This window comes from Accipiter gentilis, chromosome 4, assembly GCF_929443795.1.
Source record: "Accipiter gentilis chromosome 4, bAccGen1.1, whole genome shotgun sequence".
Taxonomy (NCBI): Eukaryota; Metazoa; Chordata; class Aves; order Accipitriformes; family Accipitridae; genus Astur; species Astur gentilis.
The window spans coordinates 19,283,399-19,310,071 of NC_064883.1; the positions used below are offsets into that span (position 1 = coordinate 19,283,399).

The 26,673-nt window shown below is 38.0% G+C and overlaps 1 protein-coding gene across 3 annotated transcripts in view; it reads right to left on the reverse strand.

Annotated features, from left to right (window-relative positions):
- UMAD1 (UBAP1-MVB12-associated (UMA) domain containing 1) overlaps positions 1-26,673 on the reverse strand; it is an 85,146-nt gene that overhangs the window by 52,533 nt on the left and 5,940 nt on the right. For all 3 annotated transcript variants that reach the window (XM_049799068.1, XM_049799065.1, XM_049799067.1), the window contains one exon: positions 24,545-24,662. In XM_049799068.1, the coding sequence (XP_049655025.1) occupies positions 24,545-24,626 (82 nt within the window). In that variant the 5' untranslated portion in view covers positions 24,627-24,662. The remainder of the gene's footprint in view (positions 1-24,544; positions 24,663-26,673) is intronic.

A 26,673-nucleotide genomic window follows, 5' to 3' on the forward strand; every position in this document is an offset into this window, starting at 1 on the left:
CTCTCTCTGTACCCGCGTCTCCATCCCAGCCAGACTGCATCATCACCCTCAGGCCAGACTCTCAACGTGTACCTGATTACTTGATCAGTTCTCTGATCCAACTTGTGTGCAGCCACACCAGCAATGTTGGCACATGGAATGTATGTGGCTGCCACTTTTCAGGCGATACACATACAGGCTTGCAAAAAGCAACCATGGACTAAAAAAACTACCTGCCAGCTTATGCCAAAATAGTATGCAAGACAGCAAATGTCATGGATAACAGTAAATGCTATACATGAATGCATATAAAATGCCATATAGGCTATTTGGAAAATGATATATTGATTTTCTTCATATATGCTCTGTATCAGCCCTACAATCCTTTTACAGAAAGTTTAACATTGCATGTACAAAAACTTTCTTAAAAACCCCACAGATCTTACAACAGGTCTCTCTCTTGTTTGCTTCATTTGAAATTAACTGAAGTCTAGATTCTAGATGTCGTCTTCTCGCAAAGCAACAAAAGTATCCTTAATTAGTACACTTCAATGAAAATTCCCATTTAGTCTATAATAGAGTCTGTACTGGATCACTGAAACTTATCCATGTTATTGCTGATATAAGTGCTGAGCCTTTACTGCAAAAAAAATGCACTATAGCTGAGTCCTAATACATTCAGACAGCAGACAGATACTAAGTTTAATATTATACAGAGATTTAGACTTCAATAAATTGGTAAGAGAGAAATCAGAAGTTTCAACATTCAATTACTTTGTTTTCAAGAGTACACCACATGGATGTATGATTAAAAGCCAAAATAGATCTTAATCATATAGCAACACACTACAATGACTCACTGAACACAAATGTCAACAAGAGATCTCAGTAAAGTTAGCTTATTTTTAGTACGTTATTCAGGAGCAGCTGAACACAAAAGTGAAAGAAAAGATCAAGGATGAGGTTCTTTGCTAGCTAAACATGCTTATCACAGGATGTAGTGGAGAACTAATGTGGCTTACCGTACAAATTTACAATAAAAAAAACCCTAAAACATAAAACTCACTAATCAGGATAAGAGTCTAAGAGGGAAACAATTAGCGGTAGGAGCTTGGATTCCCCCATACCTTCCAAGATGATAAATGCAGTCCTTCACATCAAACAACAGTAAAGAATCAGACAAGATCTTTAGCAAACACAGCTTGAACTATTACAGATAAACTGTACAACCATTCACTAGAGCAGATTTGTGCTATTTGTCAAAGAACATATTCCTTGAGCAAACAAAGAAAAAAAAAATCAACCCCAAAAAAGAGCCTTTCAAAATATTCCACATCTGCAATTTTAGTGGCTCTCCTATAATCAGCTGGCCAGATACAGTATGGCAAAAAATCAAACGTAAATATACCTGACAACTATTTATGTCGTTGTATAGAAGTTTAACTATTTTACCTTTAAAGTTGACATCTACAGGACTTCCCAGTTAATGGAAAACTTCCCATAAGACTTTTACATCAAGCCCTGCCAACCTGGCTACTTTTGCTGTGCTATGTTTAACACATTGCGGGGGGGAGGAACGGGACATGGGGACACTGTCCTCCCTCCAACTTGAATTTGTTGTTGTTGTTGTTAGCTACTAATATGAAACACTTTTAGACCAAGATAAAATGGAAATGACTGCAGTCTTAATGCTAACAGTGCTAAAAATAAATCTTTAAAGAACATGAGAGCACCTATGGCTAAATATTCCTAGGTACCCCAATCAGCCTGTATTTTGAGCATTTACAGACACATCTGTAAAAACCAAACATAGTATTCTGATACTAGTGGTATCAAAATCACACAGCAGGAGAAACCAAGCCTTTTCAACTTCTCTCAGTCAAGAAAGTTTCCATATCCAGCATATGCAGCTATAAAACCTGTGACCTTTTCTTTTTTTTAAGGAAGTGCTAAACATAACCTTGAGGAGAAGTCAACATTTTATTTTATTGGAAAGTCTGAACATCCTCGTGTTCATTTCCATTCTATTCCAGACAATCTATTTTTCTGAAAAGTGGGCCAGAACTGTTGACATCGTTACTGTAAAACCAGCAGACTTCAGGTAAGCAACTATGAAGAACAGGAAAAGATATACAGATACACTGCTGTGTAAGACAATATAGTATGCCTCGATAATGTGCAGGATCTGCCATTAAAAATAGAGAACTAAAATGAGGTAGAATCTACATGTAAGTATTTTTCCCATTTCTGCTGTTTATTAATGCATAGGAAAAGAAATGGTATGTGCTAAAAATCAAATTATCTCTCTCTGATCACTTGATCAATGATAAGATGCAATATAAACCAAACAAAACTCAAAAAGCACAACTCTGTTTTCAGTTTTTAAAGATGGGACACATAACTGAAGGAAGAAAATTTATCACAACATATGCTCTTTAAGAATGACAAACTGTTTAAATTGTTTTGAGTTAAATACTAAGCTTTAAGGAAAGCTCCTAATTTCAATTAAAATGCTTGACTAAAAATAATCACTTCTGGGAAAATGATACCGGCTGACAAGAGATTTAAGTGAACTTATGATTAAACTAACAGGTTTGGAACAAGACTAATGCCCCCAAAAGGCACTTAATAGGACTTTCTTTTCTTGAACACACTCAAAGATTGTAAGACATATGATCTTTAGTTCAAATATAGCCTCCCTGTGTTACACTTTACTGGACTGACACTGTAAAGAAAGCTACAGTATAAATTCTGTAGCATCCACTAGTCATAAATTAAGGTTTTTTAAGTTCTGTTGGTCTCTTGAACCTAAAGAACCACCTCATCTCAATAGTCCTTTAAACCAATCATTTTCCAGACAGGAATGAGTAACACACTTGCTCTTGAGACCGAGTATGTGCCTATATAGCTATATGGTGACAAACTCCTTTGCCAACCCTTCTGCACTGGCAGAAGTCAAGGCAGCTCCAGCCCAGACCATGTAGCTCCATTACTGTGTCACTAGCATCAAGGTAATCAAAACTTCCCTCTGAGCCAGGTCCATCAGCTCTGGCACAGTTCAATACTGTTGCATTTTAAAAAAGTACGGAAGTCCCATATGCAGTCAACCTGCCCAGTTCAGGCAAAATGAACTGGAATCTGTCTGGACTCATCCATATAGACAAACTCACACACACTGAAGATATAACTTTAAGTTAAATCAATTGCAAAAGCCACATGCCATCAAGGCAGAAAGGCTTAAGAAAATCCACAGCAGTATCTCTACCATTCTCTTCCCTACAAGGTTTTACTAGGGCAAAGGTATAGCAGCAAAAGTTAAAAATACAGTGATGGCCTTGCTCTTTATTCAAGAGTACAAGAAACAACCCACAATTCCACATCTCTACTCTGCTCTGGTGAGACCCCACCTGGAGTACCACGTTCAGCTCTGGGGCCCACAACATACGAAGGCCATGGACCTGTTGGAGTGGGTCCAGAGGAGGGCCACAAAGATGATCAGAAGGCTGGAGCACCTCCCCTATGGAGAAAGGCTGAGAGAGTTGGGGTTGTTTAGCCTGGAGAAGAGAAGACTCCAGGGAGACCTTTCGATACTTAAAAGGGGCTTATGAGAAAGATTAGGATGGACTTTTTAGCAGGGCCTGTTGCGATTGGACAAGGGGTAATAGTTTTAAACTACAGGGTAGATCTAGACTAGATATAATGAAAAAAAATTTTACAGTGAGGCTGGTGAAACACTGGCACAGGTTGCCCGAAGAGGTGGTAGATGCCCCATCCCTGGAAACATTCAAGGTCAGGTTGGACGGGGCTCTGAGCAACCTTATCTAGTTGAAGATGTCCCTGCTTACTGCAGGGGGGGGGTTGGACTAGATGACCTTTAAAGGTCCCTTCCAACCCAAACTATTCTGTGATCTTGATTTGACACACAGAAGTGGCAACAAGGTATTGTACTCTCAGATGCAAAAAGGCTGGCCTAGCCAAACCCTCTGCTGATACACTCTTCTTCTTGAAAATTTTGGTGTTCATCTCCCCCTGGTGGACTATGTACAGAGAGGGGAAACTGTTCCCTAGAACAGCTCCACCTAGAAAGATCTTTGCTACACCTAGAAAGTCCCCCTCTAATATCAACACAACTCCATACGTCTTCCAGTTAGTAGGAAATCCTCACCTTGGATGCACCAACAGGCAAAACCAGCAAGACCATCTAGAGTTAAGTGGGTTCTGACACCAGTGTGGTCAGCATGTAGCCAAATGGGTAGGTGTAGCCCTCTTGCTCCAGAACCCACTGTACTAAACACTTAGATTTCTCTGCACTTACCTGCTGTGGCACTGGAAAACAGAACTAGAGTTCAGTTTGTACTTGGACAGGATGGAACATAACAATGTATGAAAGAACACCCATAATTAGTATAGACATATCATATGAAACCTGGATCAATAACGCATGAGAGTATACAGACACAGAATTCCTAACAGCCTTTCTTACGCTCTTTAAAAGATGTCAAAATACCATACTACTACCATTGTCCAAATGCCATAGAACACTTCATCAACTGAAGTGCGTAACAACAGTGAAAGGACAAGTCAACCAACCTTTCTTGGCTCATAGTAGTATTAAGCTTTGGTCAGCAGAGCCAACAGAAGCTTTCTATGCCAGACCTACACTCAACTTCTAGACCTCAACACAATCCATCTCATGAACTGTTGCAGCTCCCTCACTTTTCTACTAAGCATTTCTTTGTATTACTTTGTCTCCAAATTCTGTCCAGTGATTTCAGGAAATGGGCAATTGTTTGGCACTTTCTCTGCCCTTACTCAGCTATTTTCAAAAATCTACTTTCAAAGTGTGGGTGGCACACTTGAGAGCGAGTCTCAACTATGGGTACATTTTAATTTACAGCAGAAATAGCTACCTGCTTCTATTCTGTATTTTCTAGGCCCCAAAATCTAGCAATGTTTACACACTAGAAGGACATATAGCAATGCAGACAATGTAGATGGAGGAACTCCTTCAATATCAAACCAGATCTACCAACTACACTGTTTCATTCTCACAAGTCACCGTGGGGAACAGATAAACTAAGACGTCTCCTCCCCAGTCTCAGTTAGTACAAGCTAAAACTTGCCACTGTAAACTTTCAGGGTGACAACTGCTCTGTTCATCACTTGGGAATTCTTAAGTACTTACATTTTACTAAAATTAAACTTGAAGTTACTACCTATAGGTAATATTCAACACTTTATCTCAATGTGACAAGTATACAAAACTGTTTAACTCTCTAAAAACCTCACTTAATCGCATCAAGACTTGGCAATTCTTAGTGAAAGCTAACTTGGTCAACATGGAGGAAGGAGAAAAAAGACAAGTCTGCACCTAAGGCAGAAATACAGATGATGACTACCTTTTTTGGAGTCCTACAGATTTTTTTGCAGCCTTATAAAATATTCTAACTTCACCTGAGTCTGCTGATAATCAGCCATCTTTCGTACTAGCACTGGAATAAGTTTTCCAACCTTCTCCAACCTGAATTCACTGTGGGACACAGCACATGTACTTAATTAATTGTGGAAAAAACTGCTTTCGCTCCACTTGCAAAAAAAGTTCTGATTTAAAAAACAGCAGTAAGCACCTTAAACATACCAGTAAAACTACCTAAACTATAGTTGAAAACACCCTGGAACCTACCAGCTTAAACAACAACTTTGCAATGGCTAGGCAGATGCATCTGTATACATACAGGCATTATGTCAGTATTTTCTCCAACAATGTCAATGGATTTAGGGATCTACTTTCTTTGGATGATGCTTGGATTTAATAGTTAGGTGGCTCTGAAGCTATCAAGCCATACCTTTGTAGACTTAACTTCTTTCTTCCACTATGTATCATGCTTCATTCATCTATTCTCAACCACCTTCACCACAATTCCAGGTGGCAACTTGTGTTCTCAGGAACAACGCAGTGGCATCCTGCTCCCAATTTATGGGACTTCTAAAAACCCACACTTTTTTTTTTTTGCCCCTTTTATTTTTTTATATATGTTTCTCTTGTATGCTTGCCTTTCCTCCATTTAAAGGACTCAATCTGAGATACCAAACCATCCAGGTATCTAGCTAGTATAGAGATTTGCAAAAGCAAGCAGCTTTGTTTTACGGAAGAACGCATCTGTGAAACATCCTTGGCTTATCGTACTCTTAAGTCAGCTTCTGGCATATGGTTGCTCTCAGACAGGTTGCCTATAGTTGTTTCTATTCAAACAAGAGCTCAGCAGTGACAGGCTTTGAACTCACCTAACAAGATGCTTTTAGGGACAGCAAAGTTCATAGCTTTATTTCTGCAAAGTCACCCTGACCAATCTACATTTCCGCACATTTATTTTATTGCATACTCCCTTCTTCCATTGTTCTTGATGTCTTGCACACATTCTAATCTACTTTGAATTTGGGGATTGCAACAAGTTTCGTAACAGGAAGGCACACCCCTTAACATCCCACTTTTATATGGCTAGATGGCTTGTCATCTTCTCCTGGCATGGGCACAAATGATGGAAAACTTACTTGCCATATAGAACAGTGAGAATCAAGTCCCTGGGAGCAATCAGTGCTGATGTTTTTCTCAACTGGAACACATGACCTTTTTGCAGCTCTCCTGCAAGTTACTTTCTTAGTAGGTAAGCCAAGTACAGACTTGACTACCTTTTATTTAAAAAAAAAAACCAAACCCACAAAAACCAACAAGCCGAGTCTGGGGTAAAATCCACCAGAGTTTAGGTAGTTATGTGAAATATTTCTAAACAAAGGATAAAAATAGTATCAATCAAAAAAACAAAATAAAAGAATTAGTATCAGTCCAGTATCACAATACTTCAGTTATGTTTGTGGAACAAACTAGGCTATAGCTACTGGAGTTGTTGTAGATGTAAAACTAATCTACCATATCTTGTATACATAAATGATACTGTTATACCAAGAAAAAGAATACATTGCTGAACCACCCAATTTTGAAAGCAAAAATAGCAGCAACTTGGCATGAAAATCTAAGACTCTTCCCACTTATAATAAAGTTTTATGTAATGGTTACAACAAAGGAAAATATTTTTTAAAGGTTGAAAAATACCTCCAAAAGAAAAAGTTAGTTTATAATAACAACGCACACCCTTTCACAGGTTAAGAGGTACAAAAAAACAGCTAGGGTTTTTAAAGCTTCAAGCAGTACACGGCTAAAATTTCTTTAAAAAAAAAATAAAATAAAAGGCTTTTGCAGTTGGATGGCCTGTGTGTGTTCCTTTGTTAATCATTAATAACTTTTGTGATCATTGCTCTGTGTCAATTAAGGTTCAACCAAGTCCCTAAAACAGAGCTGCTAAACCCAATCCGGGCAACCAAGGGTTATATGGCTGTGGGCAGCCTCTCGAGTCAGTTGTTACCCACCAAAGCCAAGCACTCCATTAGGCTTATCTGACAGTGGCTACCATCCCCTGTGCTGGCTACGTGACTTTGGAGCAGCACGCCAGCTAGTCTTGGAAATGCCATTCCTTGCCAAGCCATTAAAGGAGAGATTTGCAGGAGAAGGGATGGAACTGAATGAGGGTAAGGGAGGAGGGCTAAGGCTAGTGAGCTGTGAAGCCATAGGAGAGGAGGCTGTATGGGGTTTGCTTGTCAAGGAACGATGAGTTCTTTTGAAAGGTGCTTATCCTTTCAGATGCGTTATGTATTGCATATTACTGCAGCCTGCATTTATCTGACCTACCAAGTGCATGATTTTCATACCTAGTTAGAAGCGGGCAAGTCACACTAGTTTAGCAGATGATGATACACTTAGAAAGCATAACTATCCTATTTAAATTTTCAACTTTTTCACCTAGAAATGAATATTATGTTAGAAATACTGTAAAATATTTTTTTTTATCTAATTAGCTTCCACTGGGGGGGGGGGTGGGGGCGGGGGGAAGGACTGAAATCTGTATTTTTTCCTATTAATGCAGAAATGTAGCATTTAGTTCCCAAAATAACATTTTATGGTTTTAGGACAAGATTATATTTCATTCTTGCTTTGATCACTATTATCTGCAATAATTAAATTCTTTACCTCCCTAAAAAACAATGAACAAAAGATGCCCAAAATTTTTTGATAAGATGGGGTCTATTTTATTGTTATTCTTCTCAAGTACAGGCACCACTCTGTCATAACTTTGAATTTTTTAAATAAAAATATAACACTCAGCTTTGATTACATCATACATATTTTTAAAAAGAGTTGGTAAGGCATATGACAAAAATAAATGTGGAAAGGAAATGAAGGTATTTTCTAGAACTATTTATAGTAATCCAGTCATGCTGAACTGATTGTATTTCCTCCTATATTGAAAACACACAGACAGCTGCATACAAAATAGATGTCATCAACTTTCAACTTATATCCAGTGCAAAAAATAACAGGTAAACATACGAGTAAGTAGACTAAAATTGCTGTCAGTTTACACAGGGAAAGAAAACTTTACTGTGGCCAAACCTTGAAACCAACAAATTGTACAGATAATCATCTATCTCTGTGAAATATATTCATATATAAGAACTCCTAAAGATTAGTTTCTTAAGAATTAAATTTTGACATTGGTACAATATTTATTTTAATGAAAGCACTTAAGACACAAGAAAATTGTTGGCAACATGAAGTTGTTTTTTATTTCTTTAATTAAAAGAAGCTGTAAAGTGTAATTATAACCTAAAGTTACCCCCAAGTGTCTGGAATCTGGCCAAGAGCTATTGGTTTCTGTAAGATATGTGTCTTATGAACAAGAGAAGCTGAATTCTGAACAGGGATAGCTAATACTTTGTATCATGTCTTCGGTAAGTTATGCTTTTTCTATCTGTCTACCTCTTCATTTTAAATTTTGTTAGCTTTGGAGTCAAAAGGGCTCTCTAATTTACATGGACAAATGAACCCACTAGACAGGCCACCTGAAATCAGTTAGTTCAAAGGTAAATTAAAGACATATTTGGTCCCTCTCCCACTTCCTCTCATGTTCTAAGGCATTAACAGAGGATTTAGTTGCAGTGGTTCCATCATACGCAATGTTTAACTTCCTGAAATTCCCTGTTGTCAAGAGGGCACAAGCATGGAAGATACTAACACATCTGACTATATCCTGGTATTCTACTGAAGAAGAATACCAGGATACAAGAATTAAATGGTGTTATGAGACCGGACCAGATATTCAGGTTTTTTTCAGCCTTTTGCTACTCTGCCTACCTGTAATTCCACTGCTTGAAGATCTCCCCTGGAAGATCTCACAGGAAAAAGTCAAGAATTCTGGAGTTCTGCTTCACTTGATTAACTCCACATTTAGCTTTGAATCTTTTCAACTTTAATATTATACTGAATTTATCTCCAGTGCACACACTTATTTTACTGAGGCTATTCCTTCAATTCACTGTTCAGAAAATAATTCACTGGCAATAGAAAAGCATATACATATGGCTTGCTAGAAGTATTTCGTTCAGAAGCAGGTGGTGCACATGCAGTAAGGTTTTAGTAGTGTTCCATAAGGATGAATTCCATAGTCTAGTACTTCCACTACACTGTGTAAGCAGGGGAAAAAAGGCAACAACTGACCCTCCCATGCTAAAATAGGGACACAACTTAAGGGGGAAAAAACGTAACCAGGCACTCAGTTTACAATAAACTAAACATAACAAAGCCTCCCCCATTCGCAATGTTGTTTATTCCAACTGTATTTATTTGATCTGTCTACAAAGTTTACATCAAGATCCAAAACATCCAAACACTTCCACCATTACTATAGCGTGAATAATGCTCACTGGCAAGAGAACCTCAGTTTTACCGACAAAAATAACTGTATATAAATCCACCTTGCGAAAGTAGGAAGGCCACAGACATGACCCCAAACAGACATCCCTAAGGTTTCAAGGGAATCTACAAACCATTCCTGAGCTTCTTCACCACATCTCTTACAAACAGTCTATGGTGCTTAGCTTCAGGGTGTATAGTAATATGTACAAATAAGATGCTTCCATTTAAGAAGAAAAGTTACCTTGTATTAGTTAGTACCCCACTAGAATATGGGGAGTGTAAGAATATAGAAAGCTCTTCCTTTGGGTATCTTTTTGTCCATCAAGTGTAAGAGCCAAGCCTCTTCTGTCTTTTGTTACTAAATACATCAGAAACTAGGAATATCTAAAAGTAGACAGGGTTTTAACAACTGGCAAAAGTAAATGCACTTCATGATATTTCTGTCTCTGCTTGACTAGCATTTCAGCATGTTTCTAAAGCAGTGAGGGTCACATTACTCATCCTGATTGCCTGCGCATTGTACTTCACAAGTAGGTTTCATACACATCATTCAATTTATAATTCAGAATATGAGTTCCCAGCTAGAAGCTGTTGTTTTGGAGGGAGGAAAGAAGGACAAGGACCATGTTACATTATGTTCTGCCCTTCAGATGATTTCTGGAGGCAGTTTATGTAGCATTTATCTATTTAGTTATCTTAAAGAACACCCTCAAAATCCTGACCTCTCAAAAACTGTCTGCTTTTTTCATTTCAACACCAGTTCTGTTCTTCTGGGTGGTTAACAGTAATAAAAAGCATCCCAGACATACTTACAAAGTAAAACTGAAAGCAAAAGTCAAACAATATATCCAATACATCCATCCACAGTATAACAACTATGATCTTCTGCTTGCAGCGTGTCACCGTAGCACATGGTTCAATCCTCTCAAAAGGGACAGAATACCTGGGAGTCCTGAAACACTACATCAGTAGCCTGGCCCTTAACACTCCAGGTATCACATCAGAGCACTTATGCTACTTTAAGTCACACAGACAACAAAAGTAATTGTTGCTTGCTCTCCAGTTGGCAAAGGTAACAGAGCGTATACCTGAGGAAAGTCATCAAGAGTTCAATGGAAATATAAGTTTTAAAGCAAGAGCCTCTGAGAGGGTGTTAATTTGCATCCCATGTTAAGCCTGATCTCTAGAGTCAAGATCAAAAGTGCCTAGACATGTTCTCACCAGAAAAGTCTTAACTTCATAATTCATTCTCTGAACAAGAAGTTCATTGACTTTAGCTACACAATATAAGCAAACAGATGGCTTATGCTGCCAGGAATGTGCTGAAGACTTAAAGAAATATAAATCCAGGGGATTCAGAAGTTTCACTGGACCCAAGGGAGAGGGTAGAAAAAGAAGAGAGAAGGGAAGTAGCAGACAAGACCACTTACACATATCACACCTTCTGAAATAAGAACACAAAAGAGCAACACAGACATCCTTAACTTTACATCTGATTCATCAAATAGAGGTTAGAAAAGAAAGCATTTCTTGCTCAAAAGTAGTTGTTACAAAGGTCAGCGTGCAAGACATGCAGCTGAAAGATACCTGCTGACATTAAGCAGGTATGAGCCTGTATTGCTTAACCAGTAAAAGATATCACAGGAAATTGGGGGGAGGAGGGTCTTTAAAAAAGAAAAAAAAAAAAGTTTTCCTTTTTGTTTTAAAACAGAAGACTGCAAAAAAACCCAAACACTGCAAGATAAATTAGCTCAGGAGTATAAAGAGCGGATCACCACTATTGCATTACAGCCCCAATCAACTTTAAACCAACTTCCACAGCAGTACTGTGTGCTTCAGGTTTAAAAAAAATCAATATGCAGGCAAATAAAATTTATAAAACATTTTCTAATCTGAAGTTCTCAATAACTTCTTATAATCCAACCTGGAATCAGAAGGTGCTGGATAGCTTTTACTATTATTTTACATTGAAAAAGATCCCATTTCTTTTACCAGCCAGCATTGTTGGCCCTAGCCTCCCGGGGGGGCCAGGGGCCCATGCCTGCTGGATCACTAAGCCAGCAGAAGAACCACGCACAAACAAAATGCACCCTCTTCTGCCAAACCACTGTGCCTGTGACACACCTCCCAGCAACCAAGTAAGGCTTTTTTTAATCAACTTTTGATGGACAATGAATGCATTTGCAGCTGTGATAGGTTGAATATTACCTGAAAGTATGATCCTCAATTATTTTCTCTCCCCCTTGTTTCATCTAACAGTTTCTTAATACTCCTGAAAAGGTAATTTAGTCTAATAGCAAAGACTTGCAAGCATAGAATTTGACTGCTGTTTAATGCTATTTAAAATGAAAAGCATATTGTAACAAACCATGACTCATTATCTTCACACAGTACACACATTTTGCTATCAACAAGATTAGAATGGCTATGATACCTGGAAAGGCACACTCAAAACAATAATCTAAAAAAGCAGCTGTCTCAGAAGCCACAAAATGCATTAGGGATCTAAATTCATTAGCTGTAGCTTCTGCACATGAGCACAAGTGTCCTGGATCTGATTGGGAAGCAGCTTAACTCCCCGCTCCCTTTGCCTCCCCCACAGCATGTTCCAGGCATAACGGGCACCTTTTCCCTGGAAATTAAAACAAGGGAAATGAGAGCTGATCCTGCTTTTCCCCTCACCCTCTAACTGCCCCACTCAAGCAGTAATGGACCTGAGATCTGGTCCCCGAAGTCTGAAGGTATTCAAGCTCCTGCCTCCCATAGGGGAGCCCTCCTGGCCAGCTACTCTTTAATTTGCTTGGGGCACCTTTCTCCCCTTCCTTTTGAAGCTGAACCTGGTTCACCCAAAATGGAAAGGTTGCCTGGGACAGAGGTAAAACAAATCAGAAAGAGTCTGAGCCCGATGCCTAAGAGTTGGCAACACACTTCATGCTCTTTTGGGGGGGGGGTGGGGGGGTGGAGGGTTTTTAACCTTTAGTCATTTCAGTTTAAGAAAAAACAAGCGTAAACCCACAACACACACAGGCTAGGGAGTAGAGACCAGTATTCCAGTCTCCTTATTCCCAGGTCACTGCTGGAACTACAATGATTAATGCAGTATCAGAGAAGCTCCTACATCTTGCATTACTGAAGTAGAACCACAGTGCAGTCAATATAAAAAGTGAAGGTCCTCCCAGATGGACTATTTTAGACTTCAGTGCTAGAAGATGTGCATCTGACTGCGCTAAGCCTATGCAGAACTAGATTTGAGGTCTCCCGCTTCTCGGATGAATGCTTGAATAAGCACAAGTACACACCAAACATATTTCAAGAAGAACATGCTGTAACTTCAGCTTTTGGTTTTGAATCAAGTGGACAGACGCGCCTGATGTACGGCGCCTTTATTCAGACACTTCAGCTCCAGAGCATACCAAGAATTCAAGCTTACTGCTGGTCTCTGCTTTTGCCAGTGAGTCATTTTAGGCAAATATACTCAAAACACATTTTGTAAACTGAATTTCAGAGATATTTAATTCCACTTCTTGGTTCACTCTTTCCTATTTTTTTAAACCACCATGCACAAGTTGGAAACTACTGGTTCTTTCCTGGGTCTCACCTCTTGTTCACTCAGTGGTAAAGCAGGAGTAAATTTTTGTAAGAGATGGTATATCCAAATGAAGTTTATATTCAACTGAAGTCAGGATATTAAATTTGTTTAAATCTAAGGAAAACTCCTTCTGCATCTCTTTATAACAGTGCTGACATAACTTGTGGGTTAGTAAAATAAAACAGTTCTAGCAAAAAAAAAATATCTCTCCTAATGAAGGGTGCATTGGTATGTGTATTTAATATCCATGTTTTAAAGACAATATTGGCTACTTTCTGCTATAATAGCTTTGCTAATGCATTTGTAAATCAAATCTTCCTTAGTCATAGCCTTCCCCTTCTGCAAGACCTAAGAATGAAAACATTCAGAAGAAATTATGTAGGCAAGTTCCCATTAAAAAAATAAAATGGTAAAGAAATAACCATAAAGTCCGATTCCATCCCTCTCAAAAAACTGACGTTTCATACACACTGAAAGAGGGATAAAAATTAATCTTGTGGGTTTTAAGTTGTTCCTCCCCCTTATTCACCCTGGAATAGGAAAACTATGAGCTTAAACTCCTAAACAACTGCAGTATGTTGCTAGTCTAGACAGATCTTAGTGGAGCGAGATTTTAGAATGATACAGCCTAACAGCAAAAATATTTTGTTTGTTTTGTTCCAGGAAAGGTCTGGGACTTTGGATCATTTTAAGGAAGCTTGCCCATTTTAACTGAAAAAAATTAGTATATTGTACATGTTTAATGGCTGTCACATGCTCAAAGACCTCAATCTGGGGGTAACTGAAAGAGAAAAAAAACCACAAACCACAATAAACCACCAAAACAAATAAACCTCACCATTGACAACTTAATACTACCAATTGTGAGGGCTCTCTCCACAGTTCGTACTTGTATTCTTACAGACAAAATACAAAATCCATATTCACCTAATCCATATTCCCCTAACTTCACACAGACACCCTGACAAAAACAAGAAGGAAACAAAGAGAATGTACACATCTACTGAGTGTATTTGAAGTCCCACACATATCTCAACCGCTGTGAGGGGGAAAGACAGAGAAACACTCCCACTGTATCAATATTCCTGAGTTAAACTCATTTAAGCTTTTGAATGATTTTCTGCCCATTATCATTTTTGCCCCCCCCCACAAGTTTTTGTAGCAAATAACCATGCATAAATTGAGGAAACAGAATTACGACTGTGATTACATCCTGTGATGTACATGGTTAACTATAATAACAGCAAAGTGTGTGCTAATTGTTAAAGAAACAAACTGCACAAACAAAGCAGCCCACTACTTCTAGGAGGTCTTCGCATTCCCCTTTATTTTTTACTATCACATAGAAGGGCATCCCCATGACAATGGAAATAGCACTAGAATAATTTACTAAAAGATATAAAAAGCACAAAGTGAAATTATCATGGTCACAAAAAATTATTACTGTGTAATTTCCCCAGCTAGTCATGGTCAATGCTGTGAGCAAATGCTTATTTTTAACTGAAGGAAGAAAGAATAATTTCAGAACTGACTCCATGCAGCCCTTGTTTGTGGGGGAAAAGCAGCATGAAAAAGCTGAAGATCATTCAGCTGTGTGTGCAAAGATCAGAAAGCACATTACATTTTTGGCAGCCACTAAAGATGTGTTAAGGCAGAAGTAGATGAAATAGCACTGATGTGCAAAACTGGATAAATCACCTATATCCTTTAATTTCTTTGGCCCTTACTGAAAGGTACTTAACCTAGTGTATCAAGAAGGAATAGCTTAAGAAAACACACCTTTATGCACAAGGTGACAAGCCATCTTCATTTTATAAAGAAAAGCCTTACACTTACATTACTATTTCATATTAAGGCCTATGACACAACTGACTTGAAACACTTGTGAAACACGAACATAACCTTCTTGAGTTCCTTTATACTACCTATTTAAAAATAAACAAGACAATGTATCTTTGGCAAAGTAATTTTTCTTCTTCCACTGAAAAAATGTACAAAACCACTTATTTGCCAGAGATAGGGAGGGGTGTGTGTAAAATCAGCTCAACATAACATTTTCTTCAGAGAAAATTAACATTGATTAACATCTATAGAAGTCTGAATGACTCCAACCAGACAGGCTGTGATTGCATGAGCTAATGACTAGGGCTCTCTTTGCAAAGAATGATCTTCTAACTATGCTGTAAATTGCTGAAAGAGGGACTTCAACCTGAATTCATCACTTGCCAGAAGAGCAACTTGCACTGCTGCAACTCATTTTCCACCTCTTGTTTTTCAGTTAGCCCTAGCTGTAAATTCACCTTATATAGGAAAATCAGACTTGAGCTAAAAATACACTATATCTTGAACTATTTTCTTTGCATCATAAACCAAAGAAGCTTTTAATTCTAAAAGACACTTAATGACCAGCATATTCTAGGAAACAAAGTTTACAACCAACACTTGAAAATCCCTACTTTTACTCTACATTTTGCTATTTTTACTCTGTTTTACAATAAGCAATCAGTACTTTCCTTTCTTGTATTGCAACTGAAAATTGCTTTAAGAATGCTATAAGGACCAATAGACTAAGACATTAGTAGTGGAGAGTAAATTACTATGTAGGGGAGTAAAATTGTCAGAACACAGGTGTCAAAAGCAATCACCCTACTATAACCAAACATTAAAGAATACTATGTCAGCTATGTAAATATATCATTGTAGAACAGTCATGTCCAAGAAATGCCTTCATCTTTTCTGAGGATAAATTTCTAGGAATAAAAAGGATTTCTTACTTCAGCATATTCTACTTCCATCACTATTTGCAAGAGTTAATATCAGTAGGACCAAACCTCTCAGGAGCAGTTTGGAGACCTGGACATGTAGAAAGTGACTATTATACATCAAGTCAGAAGGCAGTTAATATGAAAAACAGGAACGCAGGCCGAACCAATATTTTCTTAGAGGGCTGGCAGCAAACTGTCAGATGCATGTGTGACCTCAAAACAACCTTTTGCCAGATGCCTCTTTAACCTCTTACAATTACATCAACTTCTAAAAAGAGTGGTACATGTTACCATTTTCCTCCTTTGTTTATGCAAATTAAGAAGTGCTTAAAAGACAGATTGAAAATGTTTGGTTCTGTGCATTTTTGTCTGTCATAAAGCCCCAAAATAAAGCTCTCTAATACACCAGCACATACTTCTTTTTTTCTCCCCAGGATTAAAACTGCTGTAGAAGTTAAAGAAGTCTTCTTTCTTTTCTACTCCCTTGAGTCAGTGTCCAAAACCAAGTAACTTTTTGAGATAGCTGTGAGTTAAGAGGCCAAGACAATATTCAGCCAAAGCAATCAATAAATCACTTTTAATACTATTTACCACTTTTAAGTAAATAAGTTTTTGTCATAAAAAGTATGTTATACATCTTATGTTGCAATCAACAGAAGCCAACACAATGATTCATATTAGTCAGATTTTAAAATGGCCTGTATGCTAACATTTAAAGAAGGGCATTTCTGAAAATTTAAAAACAATCAAATTCATAGCATGGAAGCATCACGAACGTCTTTCAGGGGCTCAAGCCTTAGAAAGCAAAAAAAAAAGGAGAAATTTTACGGAATGAAAAGTAAGTAGGTCATGTAGACTAAAGTGCTAAAAATACTAACATCTGATTTGTGGCTGAGAGAACTATTTTTAAAATCTAGAGGGGTACAAGTAAATGAAGAATTGCACAGTCCTTTGTCAACAAAAACATGCTTTGATGAGGCATTAAAAAGAAAGACTCCCTGTGCTGTACAGAATCCAAGAAAAAAGAAAAATTTCCTTTAAGAAATATACCTCCTTATACAGCAAAACAATGAATTTCAGTTGTTCTGTAACCCAGTTCCTTTAATCTGCATAAGAGATGCTGACTGAGTTCACTCAACCAAATCACTACTGGCTTTCAGAATACAATCAACACATGCTTTTCAACAGTATTAATATAGCATGAAGCTTGTGCTCCTAATTATTCATGTTTTTGCATTCTGTTTTTTCCCCCTGCTGTAAAATATGCAAATTTACTTCTTTGTGTTATTTAGGTCCCACATGGGCCTCAACAGATCTGTTTGGAAGGAATTACAAGCCAACATCTAGATACATGCTGTCAACATTTCAAGCTTCATTATTTTTATTAGGTTGGAATGCCATTATAGATTTGATATTAGGCTTTAAAAAGCTTTTTATAAATCTGTCGAAAACCTACAGTCTAATAAAATGGTGTACTGATAATTACTACTACTCCACTTTGTGTGTGTGTGCATGAAAGGGAGAGAGAAAAGCCCTACAACTCTTGAATACAAGAGAAATCCCCATCTAGCGGTACTACTGAAAAACGCAGTTTGTTTTTGTGCAAAATCAGTACCCAAGAGGATTAGTTTGACTTCATTACTGAATGAAGGGTAGCCATTACCTCCTTATGCAACTAAGGATCAGTAACAGGAGAGGACTGTTTCTTCTGAATTCCTCCTCCTCCATTTTCAGTCAACTCTGACTGTAAAATTCAATGCCCAAATGAGTTACTAACGATTTTTAAGTATAAATCCCCTAAAGAAGCACTTCAAGAAACAGGTCACTTAATACAGTAACTTCTTGCTGTGCATCAAAATTGTTCACTTACAGTGGCACAGGCTGATATGTATATAGTATTCTTTAGATAAAAACATTGGAAGATTTCCCCAAATACCAGATTATTATAAAGTTAGTATTAAATGTTTTTAAACTTAAACAACATAATGAAATAGTAGCTTAGTTATTCGAAAACTGCAAGGTTGGAAATAACTACACAAGCACTTACTGTTATATAAAAAATACGTAATACAAGCCCATTGATGCAGAAAGTGAAAGGACATTGAGACATTGTTTTTTGCCAACTGGCACAAAGCCTTGTGCATTTCTTTAATGTAATAGTATATTTTAAAACACTGCAGCAGCCCAGCCTTCCTTACTAACACCGCTAAAAGCTCCTTAAATATTAATGAGAAAACAATGTAAAGATTCACAGGCATCTACTACACATTACTACTGACTCCTGGAAAACAAACAGCAGCAGTAACACTAAGATTTTACAAATCTCTTGATGCATTTAATCTTTGAGGTGTGTAAGGAGAGGGAAGAAACAAAAAAACTATTTGAATTGCAGGAATAAACTAGTATGAGGGTAGTCCTTTGATTTGGGAGGATCAGTATATTAAATTTCCCTTTCATAACAGATTCACTCCTCGTGATTTTAAAATTGCACACTTCTCCCAGAAGCAAACGTTTAAGGAGATCTTCAAATTATATGTAGAGTTTTGTATTACTAAGATCAATATGGAAACAGTAACGTTCTTATTGCAAGACCTTGTTACACGTTGGGTGACAGTGAGGGTGTCCCTTAATTCAAATACGCAATTTATCCAATTCTTCCTTCCACAATAAAAAGTACCCCCACAACTACCTACGTGCAGAATAAATTAATGGCAAAACAGAAATGGGGAGTCAGAGGGGAACAAGTATATGTAAAATTGGTCTTCAGAAAAACACTCAAGATTTCCAAAACAAAAGACTGACTTGTGTTGATCATTTTACTTTTTTACATCTTCAGTACAGAAGATGTCCCAATTCGTTAAGGATTTGTTTTGCAATATAACTGCAGTTAACAAAGGGAAACATTCAGTTGGCTGTAAATCATACTTTTCAGTCTCACAGCTGAGTGAGGATGCTCCTGCCTACAGATGAGGATGATCCCATACAAAGGAATTATAATACTTAATTAACTCAGTAATATATATACCAAATACATCAGAGGAAGGTTCAAGTACCTCATTTAAGATAAAGCCGAAGTTTGAATGCCTTGCAGAGACTGTCTTAATACATTAAGACATACCTGACCATCAAAATCTCGAGATAAGAATAGCTGCTATCATCCATCGTTATTTATCAAATTCATTGTGTACTCTTTTTGCATCCCGTTATGTTCCTGACTTTGTCACAGCATGTGGTGGTGATGAATTCTACAACACCTTGCTTCTCGAAAAAAAAATCCTGAACTTTTCACCTTTCATCTAATACCAGTTCTCTTCTACTTTCTTAATAAGAACTAAATATTTGCCTTATACTGTATTTCACCTCACAGGATGAAAAATAGTAGTTCCCATCTCCATTTCTATGAGGTTTTAGATGTTGGTGCAAGCCTGACCACATTTGTTCTGTAGAGTTCCTTCTCTGCAGACATCAGCATTGAAACAGAAGGTACATGTTGGTTAACATGACAGATCCAAGACTCACTTAAATACCACAAGTCCTTGTCCTAACTGAGAAGAGATTTCAAAACACTTAATTTCTTATGTCTATGACTATTTATGTTCTCTTGAGAGGAAATATAACAGGCAAAAATCATGCCTGCTCCAATAGTGAGAAGATAACGAGTAAGTGTTAATCCAAAATTTGCCGACTAGTTCGAGATGGCCTCCAAGGATCTAGGAAAGCAGACTAGGAAAAAGGGAGGTTTACAGAAGAGGAGTATATCTTCAATATAAAATTCCTGCCAACCCTTCTCACCATGACCACAGCCTCCCTGCATCTGTGGCAGTCACTCCACTCTGATGAGAATCCTGTGCCTGTCCATTTTTCCTTGGGTACTTACTCTTGAAACTTTGAAAAACTCTACAGCAAAATTGCTGAATCTCAGAAAACAACCTTCAGGTGACAGTTAAGTGCTCCCTATAAGTCAATAACAATACTCCCTACTACCTGTTAAGAGATCTGCACCTGAGGCTGCGAGCAGACCTCTGAAACAATAGCCATGGGTCAGTATTGAAAATTTAAGTCTAAAAAACTGAAACAGAAAGCTGTCCTAAGTTCAAGGAAGAAACAGAAGTTACATACGTTTACAAATCAGGTTTATCAGCACCAGCAACTGAGCTGCTTCTTCAAGCCATTTACTCCATTCCAATTTACAACATAAAAAGATCCCTGAGAGAAAACCAAACAAAACCCAACAACTCTTAAATCCATGAAACATATCGGCCTTTAAAACACAAGTTAAAAGTAAGCAAAGCAGAGTTGCACTCAGGCATGGCCCAAGGCTCAAGATCAAGAGCTCCTCAGAGAACCGTGCTGCCTCCAGACACTAGCGAGAGACAACACAACCATCCTGGCTGTTTGGCCCCAAGCACACCACCTCAGGTGCACCCAGCCCCAGGCGTTTGGCTGTCCATGCCCACAGCCAGCACTGACACAGCGCAGCCTGAGCACGTCCATCAGGATCCAGGCAAAGAGCAGCGGGAGAAGCCTCATCCCAGGTTCTTGGTCCTTGCCCAAGCCACCCTGCAGGGATGCCTGTGCCTGCCCGTGCACCTCGATAACCCCAACCCCGACCTGACTTCCTGGCCTGGCCTCTGATCTGCCTCATCCCTGCTGACTTGTCTGGCAATCGCTGGACTCTCGGCTGACCCTGGTCACCATCACCAGACCTGCTCTGCTGTCCTTGCTCAGGAAGGGTGGGACGGCACTCCTCCTGGGTGAGGTCTCTGCCCAAGCCCCTGCCCTCTTGGCACCCTTGCTTGGCTGCAGGCTCACCTGCAGGGTGGAGCCACCAGCACTTGCTGCTCCCTCACACTGGCTTACTTCAAATTTTTCTGGAAAAGTAACCAAGACCCTGCACATCAGCATCTTAAACTAAACCTGAAAACAAAATTAACATTTAGCAGTATTTTTTAAAGAGCACATACAGAACAATATTCTGTGATAAATTATTTCTTTCTGTTTGTTTTTTTTTTTAACAATGAGGGTGATGAGACACTGGAACAGGCTGCCCAGAGAAGTTGTGTTCAAAGTCAGGTTGGACAGGGCTCCGAACAAGATGATATGGTAAAAGATGTCGCTGCCTATGGCAGGCAGGTCGGACTAGATGATCTTTGAAGGTCCCTCCCAACCCAAACCATTCTATGATTCTATGATATCTTAGTTATCTTCAAACAAAAACACTCACCACCCACCCCAGTGGAACCATCAGCACCATGTGGATGTTTGCCGAGTTTCTGACCTTGCCAAACACACATGGGAAGCAGCACTGCTCTCTCAGTTTTTCAATTCCTGATCTTATACTGAGATTAGGACTACCAGTCATATGCACCTCTGAGATCTGATGGGAGATTTTTAGCTTTGTGCCAAACCAAAATGCTAGCACTGATCTGTCTTCTTCTCTGTGGCTAGCAACAGTAGGAATGGATGGTAGGCTGGAATTTATTTTATATTACAAAAGCCAAAAGCCACAAAACATGAGAAATTCCTTAAGAACTACTACTCTTCAAGATCCCCAAGCTAACTGAAAACTTACTCGTTTTCTGAATTGTCATTCAGAATGTTAACTTTAAAAAAAATTTGTGATGATCAGGCAAACCTCTGAAACATTTTTCGTATTTCTGCAATTGATTCACTCATCAAAACCAATCACGTGTTGTGCATATTTCATAAGCCTCTACTCCCTTTTCAGAATAACAGTTCTGCTTTTACAGAACAAACACTACTTTTACAGCTTTATAAACAGATGAGATGACCAGTATCTGGAAAGTAAGTGAACTCATAGTTAGACATAAAAATGCTTTAGTCCCTGGTAGAAAATAACATTTTATATTTATTTTGTAGAGAGTGAATTATGAATTCTTTGTTCTTGACTCCCACACATGCAGTATGTGCCCCCAAAGCTAAAATAGGGAATTTCTTTCAGCTACTATGCTGCAAAGTTGTTTTTGTTGCTTCCAGTGTTTTTATGAGTCATCTTTCTAGTCACAGAATAGGAATTCAGATATTGAAATTCCAAATGCACTGATATTCTACAAGCAAAAATAGATTTAAAATATAGCAATATATAACAGGACTTGGAGGAGTTATGAAAAAAATAGAAAAAAAAACCCTCAAGATTTGACAGGGTGATAGCTCTGGTGGATCTTTCTCAATCAAGTGTTGAACATTCTTCCCTCTTTTTCAAATATCCGATGATAGAGAAAGAGGTTAAAATAATTAAATATTGTTAGGAAAATCACACTTAATTATCTAAATTTAATTGTGAAGCTCAGCACTCTCACTACATTACTGAATAGATTTCTTTGTAATTTAATGGGCACGGCATTTGATTCTTCCTTGGTAAGTCTCATTCAGACTTCCAGTAAGACTCCTGGTTGCCCTTATCAGTGGTGCATCATGTGAACAATCTTGCAAAGGATTTGTGATAGACAAGCTCTCCTGACCACGACAGTGGAAATCAGGAGCAAGTGTTCCTAGAGGATGTATTTTTCCTCTTTTTTTCCTCCAGGAAAGAAAAGCAAAGCACCTCCTCTCATGTCCACAGTATATCAGCAAACTAGGCGTTTTGTTCTCATATGCTCTGAATGAAAGACTGGGTTTAGGAATGAACTTAAAACATAAGAAATTAAATTCTCACTCCCTTCAAGAGTGTTCACTGCCTACAGCAGTATTCACACTAACAGTCCTATAATCCTACTGAGATTTGTTAAAAACATTTAGTGCTGGTATTCTAGAATATTTTACAGCTAAGTTTAAAAAAGCTTCAGAACCTCCCATCAGAGTAATAAAGAAGTAACTAGCAGAATAGCTAGGTGTTGTGGTTTGTTTTGGGTTTTTTTTTGGTTTTTTTTTTGTTTGTTTTTTTTGGACTGCCACTATTCCTAGACAAACAAAACTTCTAGATAAGCATCTGCTTCAGTGACCTATAATTGTGCAACTACATCCATTTAGCATATGCGCCACTGACAAGGTTGACGGCAATTCTTTTGCCCCGTAAAAGCCAAGATGAAATTACAGTCCATTTTGTTGCAGTTTGCTAAATTAACTTCTGTCTGAGCAAAAAATAATAATAAATAGAAATAAAATAAGAGAGGATTCAAGTGAAATTTATAGTTCTTAAATTTATATTTAATAGATTAATTTAACATGAATTTATATGAACAAAGTTTAAATAAACACTGACAGCATTTTGGGAAAAAGGAATGAAGCTCAACTGAATGCAGAGTCAGGACCAGCAATTGTGGGACATAAGCAACGTTTGGGTGCAGAAATCTCTGCCTGTTACAGAATTTGAAACTCTAAATGGTCTCCAGACTTTTTTGGGACAACGATGCGTCTTCTTTGACCCTTCCACAACGCAAGTGCTGGAGTGATTTGATGTAGCCATCAAAACCAGCGCAGATGAACAAATCTAGTGGAAGGCAACCATTAAACATGACAACAGAGTCACAGATGTGAAACCAATTTGTTTTAATGGAGAACTATTACAAAAAATCTAAGTAAATTCTCCTCAGAAAGAGTTCCAATAGTCTCTCATATTGTTAGATTTTGATAATCTAGAGGCTTTTGTGACTTGAAAATGCTCAAGGAACACTTAAATAGAGAAACACTGTAAGACTCCTGATGAGAACAAGTCAGTAAATCAGAGCAGCAGAATCTGAATATTGATGATGACAGATTTACAAGGAGGAAAACACAAATTTTCAAAAGAGGAAAAAGAAAAGCATCGGTTACAGCATGATAGCAATAATTTTCTGCATGCTCAAGCCATGCTACAAGACTTTGAAAGAGCTTGACTAAAGCTGCAAATTTAGCCAGTTCACCGGTAAGTAGACTTCAGATTAATTTTTTAATAACAAAAAAACTTTGAAAACCCTAAACTGCTTAATTTTCATCTGCATTTGCCATGTGACTAGAAATACACAGATGTTTCTTGGTTTCTAATATAAAGAGACTTTGGGGGTAACACTAAAAGGAAGGAACCTGAAAAAAACCAGTCCTCGAACAACTGCAATAAGGTATTCTCTTCCCACAACTCTAATCATAAAGCTAGAAGCCCCAGCTTTGAACGTTCTTGTTTTGTAAGGTCATAATTTCTCCTTGCTCACAGTATGAGAGGAAAATAAGAAACTATATTTTCAGTGTTCTTGAGTAAGAGTTCATACCTATGTAAATAAAATGTCAGCTATTTAGTCCAAATGATGAGACTAAGAATATGAACTCCTTCAGAAAAAGTAAGAATTCTGAACAATTTTTATCATGGCTTCTCTTAACATTTCGTTTGGTCTAAGCATCTCAAATTTTTACATTTCAAAGATGATAAGAATCACTTACAGATGCGCTTTATACAGAAGCACCACTTACCCACAATAACAAATCCATCTGCTTCTCTCTCTGGCACTGTAACCTTCTTTGAATCTTGACTTTTGCGGAAGAAGCTGAACATAGCCTCCTTTCTTTTTTTTCTCTTCTTAGTGGTTATCTAAAATGAAGACAAAACATGTTAAATAAATATAACAGAATTTACCATAAGAAGTTCACACCATGCCAAAGGCCACATACATGATATTACAGCTTAATCTTTATTAGCAGATTTGAAATACCAGGCTTTTGTATCTCAGACAGATTACCTTGTTGATGTAGCAATTGACTTCTACAGGCAAAAAGGGAGTAAAGTATAAAAGGCTTTTCTATAAAGTTATGAATGGAGTGGAAGCATTAAAAAAAACCCTTCAACCATTCTAAAGGAAAAAAGGAAGCTCCCTTCAGCATTTATCCAGCACGTTTCCATATTTTTCTGCTACTTCGAATTGTTGTTACACAAACTTTCTCATCAGAGTTACTTCTAAAGCATCTCAACTTTGAAGCCCAAAACATGCTCCTACAGAAAATGCAGCTTTATAATGCAGGAATACTTGAATGAAGCAAATTGCACTAGAGATTTTCAGTCTTAAGTGTCTGTTGCATCAATTATACAGACCAACCCACCCACCCCTACAGTATTAGCATAGTATCTATTTTCATTTTTCCAGTTTGCAGTCTTAGAGACAGCTTAACACTTGAGTGTATTTGATTAACAGCTACCACTGATCCCCTTAAAAGAAACTGCAACAAAATCATATGTTGCAAATTTTTCGTAACAGTGATTCATTAAAAGAATCTTCCAAAGCAGCTAAGAACTCTGAGTTCGCAACAGCTAGGACAAAACAAGGAAAGCAGTGGGATAAAAACATTAACTGCAAAAGATTATGCTCAGTATCTATTCTCTCTCAAGACTGGAAGATTACCTAGAAGCAATTCTGAATAGCTTAAAAAGGACAAATTCATATTAAAAACCCCACAAGCATTAGCCAAAAGATAGGCAGTTGGGCCAGCTTTTACGAAATTAAGTCCTATGAACCACCCCATAAACATGGATACATCATGAAACATTCTTCTAAGCAAATCCTCTAATTATTCTGAACTTTAAGATACAGACTCAACAAAGTTTCTCTTCTTCCAATAAAAGTTATAAGAGAAGCTTTATAGGGAAGCATCACTCTTGTGAAGAACAACCAACAGAACTACACAAAGCACGTATTCACAGGTTCAGTTTATTGAGATGGCTACCAATGTACCACCACCTACTTTCTACCTAACTGGCACCACTGAACACAGCAACTGAGAGTCTCCCCAGCCTTCTCCTGCAACAGCAGCTCTGTCCGTAGCGCTAGGACAACGAGAAAAGGAAAGAGGCACCACAGCAGCAGTCACCCCTTGAAGGTGCACTCACCTCCAGCCCTTGAGGGCTGAACTCGGACCACTGGACAATGCTGACCTATGGAGCAGCCTGTGATCTGGCTGAAACACACTGTGTGCCAAATGCAGAAAGGAAGGTTCAAAGAAAGGCATGTGAAAATCTTCTCTACTAAAATACCCATATAAAATTGGGAAAAGTGGAATAATGTAATTCAAGTTTGAAGTAGAGTTTGAGGGGCAGAATCCGGATTCATTTTGCAGACACCAACATTTAAAGGAGAAGGCACGACAAACCGATAGCAACATCTAATAGACACCTTCAGCAGAGGAAAGGAGTCCAGTCTAAAGAAAAGAGGTGTACAATGCCAGGTTTTGGTAACATTATTTCACACTAAATTTAACAAAGAAGACTCTTTAGAAGGTGGGAAAGAGAGAAGAGTGCTACCATGGAGTGTTTGGATTTTTTAAAAAATAAAATAAAGAAAGGTAGAAATCCTGGATTAATTATTTGCCACAATTCCTCCCTTACCACCCAAATATTCATGGTACCATAAGCAAGACTTTTTTTTGCCGTAGCCAGTGACCTGTAACAATTAACTGCACAATCAGCACTGACTATTCACCCAATATAAACTGCCTCTCACTCTGCTGTTACAAGCGATAGCAAACACTTCCATACTCCAGATCACAGAAAGTCCCATACAGGAAGTGTAAGCACTGGCGTTCAGGAACAGTGTATAAATAGAACATGGCAA